The sequence below is a fragment of the Scyliorhinus canicula genome, chromosome 10 (genome assembly GCF_902713615.1).
Source record: "Scyliorhinus canicula chromosome 10, sScyCan1.1, whole genome shotgun sequence".
NCBI lineage: Eukaryota > Metazoa > Chordata > Chondrichthyes > Carcharhiniformes > Scyliorhinidae > Scyliorhinus > Scyliorhinus canicula.
This window is the reverse complement of record NC_052155.1, coordinates 147,328,692-147,342,626: the sequence shown is the minus strand read 5'-3', so window position 1 is coordinate 147,342,626 and position 13,935 is coordinate 147,328,692. Positions and strand designations below refer to the sequence as shown.

The following is a 13,935-nucleotide window of genomic DNA, read 5'->3' as shown; positions in this document are numbered from 1 at the left end:
CTGTCTCTGGGATAAAATATGTTTGCGTCAAATGGAGAGTTCTATATAGATTTCATATCGCTAGGCATATTTGAGTTATCTTCCTAATTTTTAATGTAAATAACTTAGATCAAACAACATAGCATAGCAAAACAAATTTTATACTTTTCTAAAATTCTTCGATTATTAAAGTTGATGCTTACCCATATATGGTGGCTTAATCTTACTCACATTATAATTGATTTTCTCCAGTCTAATCTTTGCAATAATACTGAACTACATAACTCAAATATGGGTGGGGATGGTTTCCCTTTGTAGCTATCTGAGATGGCCACCTGCAAAGAATGATGGGAATTATGGCCACTTTTAGGACACAGACAAGCTGCAGCTTGTATCTTTGCAAACGGCAGCCCAGAAGTATGCAGGAACTCACACCTGCAAATGGGCCATTCAAGGCGATTAAAATAACAATGGGACCATCAGGTCCATCGCATCATCTTCCAGACTAGGCAGCACCGAGGTCCTGCTTGGAGCCCTCCCAGGATTGGCCACTGATGCCCACCCCAAAGGTGATGTGGCAGCCCCTGATTGGATGTGACCTATCAGAGGGTGGAGCCCTGAGGAATTGATTGACAGTGACCAGAAACTGCCCACAAAAGGGGCGAGGAAAATTCAATCCAGTTAAAAGACAATGCAGCCGTGATTTCTGTCTTTTTTGGACCCGGCCTGTGCCAGCCTCTCTTGGCCCCGGCCTATGCCTAAAACCAAGTGTAGCATCACGACCAGAAGACAAGTTCAAGTCCAACAATCGCTACCAGATGAATGAGCCCAGCAGAAACCCAGCCACGCAAGATCCGAACAAAGGTCTTGTTCATCTGCAAAGAGCCAGTTGCCCTGAAGTTAAGTATAGGGTATTGTAGTTGTTAGGTGTAGTTTAACTTGTTGTGTTTTATGTTGCATGTCGAAGTAATCCTTGTGTGTAAATGAACTATCTTTGAACTTGAACTGACTAACTGGTTGTTTGGTCTTTGATCGATATCCGGTAAATCCTTGTGGTGGTATCATTTGATACCTGGTGACTCTGAAAAGCAATATTATCATTAATAACTGCCATATCTAGTTAATTTGGCAACATTATTGGTGGCGCTGGTGGGATAGTCTTCCACTCATGAAAGAGCAACATTATTGGCATCTCCAGTGCCGATTGGCAACACCTTAATAGACAAACAGTGCTGTTTTATAGGAAACAGTTGATAAGAAACAGACAGTGGTTACACAATAAAGTATGGTGAAAGAAATGGCTTACGAGTTGCAACTGATGAGAACAGAATGCTTTCTCCTCACTACAGCTGATTTTACATTTTGCAACTTGAACATTTACCATCCCTGCATTCTGTTCAGTGACTTCAGCTACCATCACTGGGGTGAACTGGAAAGAACAAAACTGTCTGACTGTTCTATACAGTGCAAATTCTTTAGGAATGCTTGCTGCATTCATCTGAAATTCTTGTACTACTTTAGGATGTGTATTAATGATAGATAAAGACACAATTCAGTTATGATAATAATTACAGGTCTTTAATCTTTATAGGGCTCTAATTAGGCAAATATTCAAAGGGATGAGCAAGACTGTAATGGAATACTCTCCACTTGCCTGGATGAGTGCAGGTCCAACAACAGTCAAGAAGCTCGACACCGTCCCAGACAAGGCTGCCCACCTGATTGCTCCTCCTTCCACAAACATTCAAACCCTCCACCACCGACAAACCGTGAAGCCGTGTGCACCATCCACAAGATGCACTGCAGAACTCACTAAGTTTTCTTAGACGGCACCTTCCAAACCCAGGACCACTACCATCTAGAAGGACAAGAGCAGCAGATTCCTGGGAGTCCCAAAACCTAGAGGTTCTCCTCCAAGTCACTCATCACTCTGACTTGAGAATATATCGCTGTTTCTTATTGTCTATGGGCCAAAATCCTGGAACTCCCTCTCTAACAGCACAGTGGGTGTACCTATATCTCAAGGACTGCAGAGGTTCAAGAAGACAACTCACCATCACCTTCTGAAGGGCAATTAGGGATGGGCAATTAATGCTGGCCCAACCAGCGATGTCCACATCCCATAAATGAATTTTAAAAAAGACTAACATTGCAATACTAGTAATTTTAAAGATGAATACAGATTACTCTTTTGGGGCAATTCTGAATATGAATTGGCAGCCATACTAATGATCAAAACATCCAGTATCTAAGTTCAAGAAACCAACAAAGCCCTTATTATACTTCAGGGTACCTGCTCCTGATTGTAATTCAGTGACACCCTGTGGAAGCTGGTGTACACTTGGGTTGTGATAATGTTTGGTTCAGCTGTATTTCAACTGTGCTAAACCAGCCACTGAGCTAAACCAGTTTTAATTCCGGCTTCGGGTGATTGTCTGTGTGGAGTTTGCATATTCTCCCCGTGTCTGTGTTGGCTTCCTCTGAGTGCTCCGGTTTCCTCCCACAGTCCAAAGTTGTGCAGGTTACATGAATTGTCCCATAGTGTGTCCAAAGGCGAGGTGGTATTATGGGGAAAGCGCAGTGGAGTGGGCTTAGGGTACTGTTGCAGAGGTTCAGTGCAGACTTAGCGAGCTGAATGGCCTTCCGCACTGTAGGGATTCTATTCTATGACAATTGCCACTATTCCCCCATACACACAACCCCCCCCCCCCCCCCCCCCCCCCCCCAAGTTTTCTAAGTTGAGAGATCTGTCGAGGTTAATCCATTGCCGATAATTACATAGTGTGAAATTCTTTCTTTTTCTCCAGAGTCCGGAGCTCGGCACTGACAAATCATGGAAGTGGACTGTAGAACATGTAGTTTCCAAAGCTTTCCGAACTCTTCTCCTTCCACCAAAGCACTTTTCAGAGGATGGATCCATCCTGCAGCTTGCCAATCTGCCAGATCTGTACAAAGTCTTTGAGAGATGTTAATTCATTCCTGGAATGTGAGAACGAACTGCCTGGGATGTACAGACAACGTTTCATTAGTTTAATTCCAGAAACAACAATCTTCCAGGTTACATTTTGCACCATTTTTGTTTTAAGGTAGATGTAGAGAAAAGTGATTGTTAAAAGTATTGAATGATGTATGTAAAAGGCCAGAAGCTCCAATGTTCTGCTGCGGTTCAACTTCATGCCAATAGAAGAGCTAATTAGAGATTGAACTTGCACCTAATGAAGCTCTACTTTGGCCGCACCATCTTGTAAATCTTCTTTCATACCAATTGTAGAAAGAATCTGTATCCTTTTTGTCATGAGAAATTCCTGATGATTTGAAGGTTGTACATAAATTTGGTTAATATAAACGAGCTATATATTGTTTAGGTTGTGAATATGTGTATTTCTTCCAAGAACATCAAATTGAGCTGCTTTACATGTAATCAGATTTTCCACAATAAATTTCCTTTGGGTCTTGGACTTCTCCAAGCAGGCATCAGTGCAGATGTACCATGGGATCATTTTAGCACTTGGTGATTTTTTTCAATGGCTGGAAAATTGTTTGGCCACAATTCGGGCAATAAGGAGGCTGAAACATTTGCAATCATCATCAGCTAGAAGTGCTGAGTGGATGATCCATCTCGGTTTTCTCCTGAGGTCTCCAATCTTTGGCCAGTTTAATTCACTTCAAGTGATATCGAGAGACAGCGGCAGGCACTGGCTACAGCAAGGAACACTGACAGCATCCTTGTGCTCCAGAATTAGCTGCACCCCAGCCAAGAATTCCAGTATAGATACAACACTGAAAGCTACTGACCAAAGTGGCAAAAGCAAGCCAAATCAAATCCAGCAATTACCACCCCATCATTCTCCACTCAATTATCGGCAAAGCAATGGAAGGTGATGTGGGCATTGTATTCAAATGGCCCTTATTAATCTGCTCCCTGATGGGTTCAGATCTCATTACAGCCTTGGTCCAAACATAGAACTGTAATCCAGCTCTGAGTTAAGAGTGACTGCTGTTGGCTTCAAGGTAATATTTTGCTGAGTGTAGCAAGGAGCCCAACCAAGTAAAACTAAAGTCCATGGGAATCAGGAAAAACGCTTCACTGATTGGAATCCAACCACCACAAAAGGAACTAGTTATTGCAAGTCAATCATCTTAGTTCAGGACATCCCTGCAGGAGTTCCTCAGGGTAGTGTCCTAGGCCGAACTATCTTCAGCTGCTTCCCTCCTTCATAGGTTTATCACAGAATTTACAGTGCAGAAGGAGGCCATTCGGCCCATCGAGTCTGCACTGGCTCTTGGAAAGAGCACCTACCCAAGGTCACCACCTCCACCTTATCCCCATAACCCAGTAACCCCACCCAACACTAAGGGCAATTTTGGACACTAAGGGCAATTTATCATGGCCAATCCACCTAACCTGCACATCTTTGGACTGCGGGAGGAAACCGGAGCACCCGGAGGAAACCCACGCACACGGGGAGGATGTGCAGACTACACACAGACAGTGACCCAAGCTGGAATCGAACCTGGGACCCTGGAGCTGTGAAGCAATTGTGCTATCCACAATGCTACCGTGCTGCCATTTAGAAGTAGGGATATTCGCTAATGATTGCATATTTTTCAATTCGGAACTCCTCAGATACTGAAGTTCTCTAGTTCTTCATGCAGTGAAACCTGAATAACATTTAGGCTTTGTCTGAAAACATTCCTTGTATTATGGTGTGCACCAGATATTATACATGAAATATTAGCTTGCTTATTCCAAGTGTTCCATGCCTGGGTCCATTATGTCGATTCTGTAAGGCCAAAAGAAAAATCAGATCATTGATGTTTTATGTATCCAATTTAAACATTTTGTACTGTGACAATGATCAGAGCTTTCCTAAAATAGGACAAAACCTGCACGGCAAATTTCATACTATCCTCATCTTTTGGATAGAACATCAAACTGAGGTGGAAACAAGACCCTATGGCACTCAAAAAAGAGCAGGTGTTTATCTCTGGGGTCTTGGCCAAAGCCTATCCTTCAACATCGCAAATTATCTGATCATCACATTGGTGGGGGTGGAGGGGCTAGTTTGTGCATAAATTGGTTGCCTTGTTTCTGTTGTTATAACTGTAACATTTTTCATTGTCTTAAAGTGCTTTGTGATGTCTTAAAGCTTGTGAAAGGAAGTATATGAATGCAAATCTTCTTTCAAGTACACAACAACCCTATAGAGAAAATGCACGTAGTTTTGCTCTATACCTGAGAATCTAATCAACAACACAAGTTGCCAGCACCGACAGACTCTTATATTCCACAAAAGATAAGAAATGCTCCTGCTGCAACCTGTCCTTCTTTCAAAACGTCCATTATCTTTTTTTTTTAAATACTATTATTAAAGTATTTGCAAATTTTTATAACAATAACAAAAACGGAAACATTAACATGGTAAGATAAACATTCCCCCACCCGACCCAATCTTCATCACAACCGCCGAACACCTATCTACACCCCCACCCTCGGAATACTGCTCCTCTGCTTCTGCTGACATTTTAATGTTCCCCGAGAAAATCGACAAACGGCAGCCACCTCCGAGAGAACCCCAACATAGACCCTCTTAAGGCAAACTATCTTCTCAAGACTGAGAAACCCAGCCATATCACTAACCCAGTTCTCGACACTTGGGGGGCTTCGAGTCCCTCCACAGTAAAAGGATCTGTCTCCGGACTACGAGGGAGGCAAAGGCCAGGACATCGGCCTCTTTCACTCCCTGAACTCCCGTATCTTCTAACACTCCAAAGATTGCGACCTCTGGACTCAGCACCACCCGGGTTCCTAGTACCGTGGACATTGCCTTCGCAAACCCCTACCAAAACCTTCTGAGCTTCGGGCATGCCCTGAACATGTGGACATGGTTTGCTGGGCTTCCCGCGCACCTCACTCGTGTATCTTCTACCTGAAAAACCTGCTCATCCTTGCCGCTGTCATGTGCGCCCGGTGGACCACCTTAAATTGTATGAGGCTAAGCCTGGCACATGAAGAGGAGGAATTGACCCTGCTTAGGGCATCCGCCCATAGACCTTCCTTTAACTCTCCACCTAGCTCGTCCTCCCACTTGGCCTTAAGCTCTGGGGTTTCCTCCACCTCCAACAGCTCCTGGTATATATCTGACACTTTCCCCTCCCCCACCCAGGTACCAGACACTACCCTATCCTGTATCCCCCACGACGGCAACAGCGGAAAAGCTGGCAGTTGCTTTCTCAGGAAGTCCCGCACTTGCAAATATCTGAACCCATTCCCTGGCGGCAGTTTAAATTTATCCTCCAGCGCCTTCAAGCTGGGAAAGCTCCTGTCTATAAATAGATCCCCCATCCTTCTAATTCCTGCCCTCTGCCAGCTCTGGAACCTGCCGTTCAGCCTACCCGGTACAAACCTGTGGTTGTTACAAATCGGGGTCCAGACTGATGCATCCGTCACCTTCTTATGCCTCCTCCATTGCCCCCAGATTCTCAAAGCCGCCACTACCACTGGACTCGTGAAGTAACGGCCAGCGAGAATGGCAGAGGTGCCGTTGCCAATGCCCCCAGACTGGTGCCTTTACAAGATGCCACCTCCAACCATTCCCATGCCGACCCCTCCCCCATTACCCACTTCTGAATCATGGCTATATTAGCCGCCCAGTAGTAGTTGCAGAAGTTCGGCAGCGCCAACCCACCCTCCCCCGACTACGCTCCAACCACATTCACCCATACAAAGCCCGAGATGATCTTGTTCACCCGCTTGAAAAAGGTCTTAGGGATGAAAAAGGGGAGGTACTGAAAAACAAACAGCAATCTGGGGAGGACTGTTATTTTCACGGTCTATACCCTCCCCGCCAGTGACAGCGGGAGCATATTCCATCTCTTGAAGTCCATTTCCATTTGCTCCACCACCCGGGATAGATTAAGCTCATGCAGTGCCTCCCATTTCCCAGCCACCTGGATTCCCAGAGAGCAAAAGCTCTTCCCTAACATTCTAAGCGGCAGCTCCCCCAGTCTCCTCCAGCCTGGATCACGAACATTTCGCTCTTCCTCATGTTCAATACATACCTCATAAAAACTGCCAAATTCCCCTAAGATCCGCATGACCTCTCCCATCCCCTCCAGCGGGTTCGCAATGTACAACGGCAAATTGTCTGCATAGAGCGGGAGCTGATGTCCCCCCCTCCCCCCCGAACCAGCCCCTGCCAGTTCCTCAAAACTCTTAGAGCCATGGCCAGTGGCTCTATGGCCCGAGCAAACCCTAACCCTTGCCTCATCCCTCGATGTAATTGAAAATACCCCGACCCCAGCCAATAAAGCCCTCTCCAAACCCAAATCTTCCCAGCGCCTCCCACAGGTACTCCCACTCCACCCGATCAAAGGCCTTCTCCGTTTCCATCGCTACCACCACCTCCGACTCTCCTCTTTCTGAGGGCATCATAACATTTAGAAGCCTCCGCCTTGAGCTGCCTGCCCTTAACGAATCCCGTCTGGTCTTCCCCTATCACCCCCAGAACACAGTCTTCTATCCTAGTGGCCAATATCTTCGCCAACAACTTGGCATCTACATTCAAAAGCGAAATTGGCCTACATGACCCACACTGCTCAAGGTCCTTCTCCCGTTTAAGAATAAGTGAAATCGATGCCTGCGACATTTTCGGCGGGAGGATTCCCTTCTTTCTCGCCTCGTTAAACGTCCTAACCAGCAGCGGTCTCAATATCCCTGAGAACTGCTTATAAAATTCCACTGGGTAGCCGTCCGGCCCCGGGGACTTGCCCGACTGCATGCCCTCCAGCCCCTTGATAACTTCCTCCATCTCAATTGGGGCCCCCAGCCCTCTACCAGGTCCTCTCAAAACATCCATTATCAATGTTGGACCTGCAACTTCCATTTCCCCTAATTCTGGAGGATTTTCTTGAAGACATTGCTAGCACCTGGAATTTTGTGTGTAATTTAAGTATATTTGTAATACTGCGGCTTGTTTTCATGCTGAACTAGGGATGCAGAGCTCACAAAAAAAACACCTAGCACGTCAGGGAGCATCAATGGAGATAAAAAGAGATAGCATTTTAGGTCAGTGTGATCAGAACTTAGGGAAGTTAGAAAAGTATTAGGGTTTGAGCAAGTGGAGAGGGAAGAAGAACAAAACCAAAGTGTTTTTATAGAGTAGATGGTAGAAGAGATTAAAATATTTCATGGTTCAAAAGCTAAAGCAAGCAGTAATGGGTAAAGAAACAAAAGATGCCTAGATGAGGTGTAAATAGCAGGATTACTCCCAGCAAAATGAAAACTAAAGGAACAAAGACACACGAAGACGTTGAAGGAGCAAAAAAAAGTACAAAACAAATTGGAGGCACTGATTATGATTTAAAAGTTTTCAACTTAATGCTGAGTCTAGAAGGCTGTGCCAAGTTGAAGGCTGTACCTCAAGCTTGAGTTGAACTTAGTCACCCCTAAGCCAGCTGTGGGCAGAAAGTTCAGTGGGAGAAAAATGTAAAACTGAAATGGCAGCACTAGAAACGTCAGTCATGCTGGTGGATTGAGTGGTGATTCCCCTCAAAGTGCAAAAGTGTTTGGTTTCCCCAATGTAGGGGAGACCACATCATGAGTCGTGAATACATTAGAGTAAATTTAAGCATGTATAAGAATATTGCTGTTTCGTTTGAGATTGAGTGTTTGGAGCCTCGGCTGATGGGAAAGGAGGAGGTGAAAGGGGAGATATTGCATCTCTTGTGTTTGCATGGAAAGGAAGGGGCAGTTGGTGGTGATTGAGGAGTGAATTAGGGTGTCCACGGATGCAATATCGCTTTGGAATACTGAAACTGGAGGGAAGGTGGGAAAGATGTGTTCGGTGGTGACATCTTGCTGGAGGTGGTGGAAATGGCGTAGGGGGATCAGTTTAATAAGGAAGCCAATTGCCGCATTTCATGCCCTTACTACTCTGAGTAAAGAACCTACCTCTGACATCTGTCCTATATCTATCTCCCCTCAATTTAAAGCTATGTCCCATCGTGTTAGTCATCACCATTCGAGGAAAAAGGCTCTCACTGTCTCACGGAACTTCAGGTGCTGATCTAGGTACTTTTTAAATGAGTTGAGTATTTCTGCCTCAGTCACAAAACCAAGCAGTGGATTCCAGATGCCAACCACCCTCTGGGGGATAAAAATGTGTCCTCTAATCCTTCTACCAATCACTTTATACCTGTGCCCCCTGTTAATTGACCTCTCAGCTGGGGGTAATAATTTTGTCTTGACTACGCTGGGCCCCTCAAGTCAATTAGGTCACCCCCTCATCCACTGTTTTAAGGAAAACAACCCCAGTGCATCCAATCTTTCCTCTTGGCTGCAGTTTTCAAGCCCTGACAATATTCTTGTATGATGTGGTGCCTGGACTTGCAGAGGCCTACCGACTGAACTGGCTTGGGACAATTCACACCTCTTTAACCTGGAGTTACCTCTCTCTCTGCATCTTTGATGATTTGATTGCCTGCAGGTGCTCGCATTCCGGGGCATCTCTGACTGTGTCTATATAAACATTTCTGGAACAAGCCTTTCCATTCACCTGAAGAAGGAGCCGTGCTCCGAAAGCTCGTGTTTGAAACAAACCTGTTGGACTTTAACCTGGTGTTGTAAGACTTCTTACAATATTCTTGTAAATCTTCTCTGCACCCTCTCTAGAGCGATTATGTCCTTCCTATGATGTGATGATCAGAACTGTACACAAAATTCCAGTTGTGGCCTAACCAGAATTTTATCCAGTTGCTTCATTATCTCCTAGCTTTATAAGAACATAAGAACTAGGAGCAGGAGTAGGCCTCGAGCCTGCTCCGCCATTCAATGAGATCATGGCTGATCTTTTGTGGACTCAGCTCCACTTTCCAGCCCGAACACCATAACCCTTAATCCCTTTTTTCTTTAAAAAACTATCCATCTTTACCTTAAAAACATTTAATGAAGGAGCCTCAACTGCTTCACTGGGCAAGGAATTCCATAGATTCACAACCCTTTGGGTGAAGAAGTTCCTCCTAAACTCAGTCCAAAATCTACTTCCCCTTATTTTGAGGCTATGCCCCCTAGTTCTGCTTTCACCCGCCAGTGGAAACAACCTGCCCGCATCTATCCTATCTATCCCGGCATAATTTTATGTTTCTGTAAGATCCCCCTTCATCCTTCTAAATTTCAACAAGTACAGTCCCAGTCTACTCAACCTCTCCTCGTAATCCAACCCCTTCAGCTCTGGGATTAACCTAGTGAATCTCCTCTGCACACCCTCCAGTGCCAGTACGTCCTTACTCAAGTAAGGAGACCAAAACTGAACACAATACTCCAGGTGTGGCCTCACTAACACCTTATACAATTGCAACATAACCTCCCTAGTCTTAAACTCCATCCCTCTAGCAATGAAGGACAAAATTCCATTTGCCTTCTTAATCACCTGTTGCACCTGTAAACCAACTTTCTGTGACTCATGCACTAGCACACCCAGGTCTCTCTGCACAGCAGCATGCTTTAATATTTTATCGTTTAAATAATAATCCCGTTTGCTGTTATTTCTACCAAAATGGATAACCTCACATTTGTCAACATTGTATTCCATTTGCCAGACCCTAGCCCATTCCCTTAACCTATCCAAATCCCTCTGCAGACTTCCAGTATCCTCTGCACTTTTCGCTTTACCACTCATCTTAGTGTCATCTGCAAACTTGGACACATTGCCCTTGGTCCCCAACTCTAAATCATCTATGTAGATTGTGAACAACTGTGGGCCCAACACGGATCCCTGAGGGACACCACTAGCTACTGAACGCCAACCAGAGAAGCACCCATTAATCTCCACTCTTTGCTTTCTATTAATTAACCAATCCTCTATCCATGCTACTACTTTACCCTTAATGCCATTGTCCAATAAAGGGAAAAATTCCATGGGCGGGATTCTCTTTCCCGCCACACCCGTTTTGCGGTGTGGCGCGACCCTGCCAGCAGCGGCAATTTCCGTCCCAGCTGGCCAATGGGGTGTCCCATTGTGAGCAGCCCAATGCCGTTGGGAAATCCACGAGTGTGCTGCCGACGAAGTGGAGGATCCCGAGTACGGAGAATCCAGCCCCATATGTTTACTTTACCACCTTATTCATCGGGCCTGTCACCTTCAGAGACCTGTGATCATGGACAAGTTCTCTCACTTCCTCTCAATATCCACCCATTTATTGAGTATTCCCTTACTTTGCTTTCCCTTCCCTATTGCATTGCCTCACACTTCTTTGGATTGAATTCCATTTGTCACTTTTCGACCCATTCAACTGAACCATTGATTTCTGGAAACTGCAGCTATCTTTCTACCAACTACACCGTCAATTTTTGTGTCATTTGCAAATTTTCCAATCATGCCTTGCATATTTAAGTTCAAATCATTAATTATATACAACAAACAGCAAGGGCCTCAACACAGAACTGTGGAATGTCCCTGGAAACAGCACTCCATTCACACAAACATCCATCGATCATTACCCTTTGTTTATTGCCACAGCGCATTTTGGATCCAATTCCCTACTGTCATCGGTATCCCGATGTGATGTTTGTGTCTAAAGCTTATGCTTTTATAAATTAATATTTTAGTTCAAAAGAAGTGCTATATTAAAACCTGCCAATAAAGTGTGCTAAAAACTAAGTCCCAGGTGGTATCTTTATACTGAAAAAGAATAAAAGGGACTTCTGGCTTTTCAAGGGAATCTCGGTTCAGAATCCGTTGTGTATGTTTGTATTCTTAATTGTTTAGAAGTGACAAAACACATCTAATGATGATGAGGGTAGGATCATCATTATTAGGGGCTTTGGAGGCTTTTCATCCAGTTGCTCTGGACTTTGTAGTTTACGTTGAGCAAATGGAGCAGTTTTTTGTTGCAAATGAGATTGAAGAAGAAAAACAGGCCTCGGAGTTTCTCAATAAAGTAAAGATTATTATTATTATCTCGCCAACCGCAATTTCACCAACCTTTGTGTCTGCAAACTTATTAAATATGGAAATCAGTCAGCTTAGTTGTCAATAATCATTGTGGAAGGAAATCGCTCATTACTTATGGGCAGAAACTAGCTAGTAGAAATTTGGCTGGAGTGGAATAAAATAAATAAAGTACATGGCAACTTCATGTTGCAATCCTTCTTAGACAAGCATGGTGATGTCTTCAAAGAAGGCCTTGGGGTTTTTAAGGCATTGAAGCCAACCTTACTGTGAAGGCTGAAGATTCTCCAAGGTTCTTAAAATCATGTTCAGTTCCCCACTCAATGTGACAGAAAATCCAGCAGGAACTAGAACAATTTAAAAACTTTCAGACAATTGAAAAAGTTGATTATGCAGAATGGTATCTCCCATAGTCCCAGTAATTTTAATAATAATCTTTATTGTCACAAGTAGGCTTACATTAACACTGCAATGAAGTTACTGTGAAAAGCACTGGGTCGCCACATTCCGGCATCTGTTCAGGTACACGGAGGAAGAATTCACAATGTCCAAATTACTTAACAGCACGTCTTTTGGGACTTGTGGGAGGAAACCGGAGCACCCGGAGGAAACCCACGCAGACACGGGGAGAATGTGCAGACTCCGCACAGACAGTGACCCAAGCCAGGAATCGAACTTGGGACCCTGGCGCTGTGAAGCCACAGTGTTAATCACTGTGCCACCATAAGGATGATGAGTCTGTCAGAATATGTGGTGACTATAAAATGACCATTAGTCCTTTCCTGGAGTGTATCAGTACCCATTATGGAAAATTGAGGGCTTAGTCACTGTTCTGAATGGAGATGAATTATTCACAAAGCTTGACCTATCACATGTATTTTTGCAAATGCAGCCGAGTGAAGATTCCACGAAGTATACAAACATCAATACACACAGCTGTCCACATTGATGCAAATGAGTACCATTCAGAATCGAGTCATCACCAGCCTTATTCAAGCCAACCGTAGACAAAATACTGCGGGACATCCCTCACGTAATCTGCTCCAAAGATGGCTCATCACCAGAAAAAAATACCCCACTTTCGTAGAGAATCTAGGCAAGGTCCTGCGGAGGAAAAATACGACATCTGCTGTAAGAAACATGTTTGTTCCTGAAGTCCTCAGTGAAGTACCTGGGACATGTGATTGATGAAACTGATCTGTCAACTTCAGCCAGAAAGGTGGAGGCAGTGGTGAATGCACCACAGCCCAAAAATGTGAAGCAGCTTTGTTTGTTTTTGAGCCTTGCGAATGACCACCGCAAATTCATTTCCAGTTTGCCTACCACAGCAACACCACTGAACAATTTGCTGAGAAAGTGCAAAATGAGATCGATGACAAGCCTGTCAGGAAAATTTCAAGGCACTCGAGCTAAACTACACTTCTGCTAAAATCCTGACACATTTGTCTACTCCCACAGTCCAAAGATGTGCAGGTTAGGTGGATTGGCTATGCTAAATTGTCCCTTAGTATCCAGTGATGTGCAGGTTAGGTTCATGGGTTGCAGGGACAGAATGGGGGCCTGGGTAAGGTGCTCTTTTAGAGGGTGGGTGCAGACTCGATGGGCCTTCTTCTGCACTGTAGGGATTATATGAATCATGTCTGGCTTGAGATGCATCTGGATATTGTATTGGAGCTGTCATCTCCCACACATTTCCTGATAGCAGTGAAAGGCCTATTGCATATGCCTCATGCACATTGTCCAGGGCAGAGCAATAGTATGCCCAAATTGAGAATGAAAATCTTTGATTAATTTATGGAATTAAGAAGTTCCACCAGTATTTGCATGGGTGTAAATTCATGTTAATTAGAGATCATGACCCTTTGACCTGGTTGCTTAGCCTGAAATCACAAAACATAACACATGCTGGTGCATGCACACAAAGGCGGGCACTGATCTTATCTGCTTACTGACACAAAATTTACATTTTACTCTCCTTAGAATCATGAAAATGCAGTCATATTTC

The 13,935-nt window shown here is 44.4% G+C and overlaps 1 protein-coding gene across 1 annotated transcript in view; it reads left to right on the top strand.

Annotated features, from left to right (window-relative positions):
- mlh1 (mutL homolog 1, colon cancer, nonpolyposis type 2 (E. coli)) overlaps positions 1 to 3,457 on the top strand; it is a 95,588-nt gene extending 92,131 nt beyond the window's left edge. The window contains exon 19 of the mRNA XM_038809840.1: positions 2,787 to 3,457. Within this exon, the coding sequence (XP_038665768.1) occupies positions 2,787 to 2,951 (165 nt within the window). The 3' untranslated portion in view covers positions 2,952 to 3,457. The remainder of the gene's footprint in view (positions 1 to 2,786) is intronic.
- Positions 3,458 to 13,935: the final 10,478 nt, after the last annotated feature.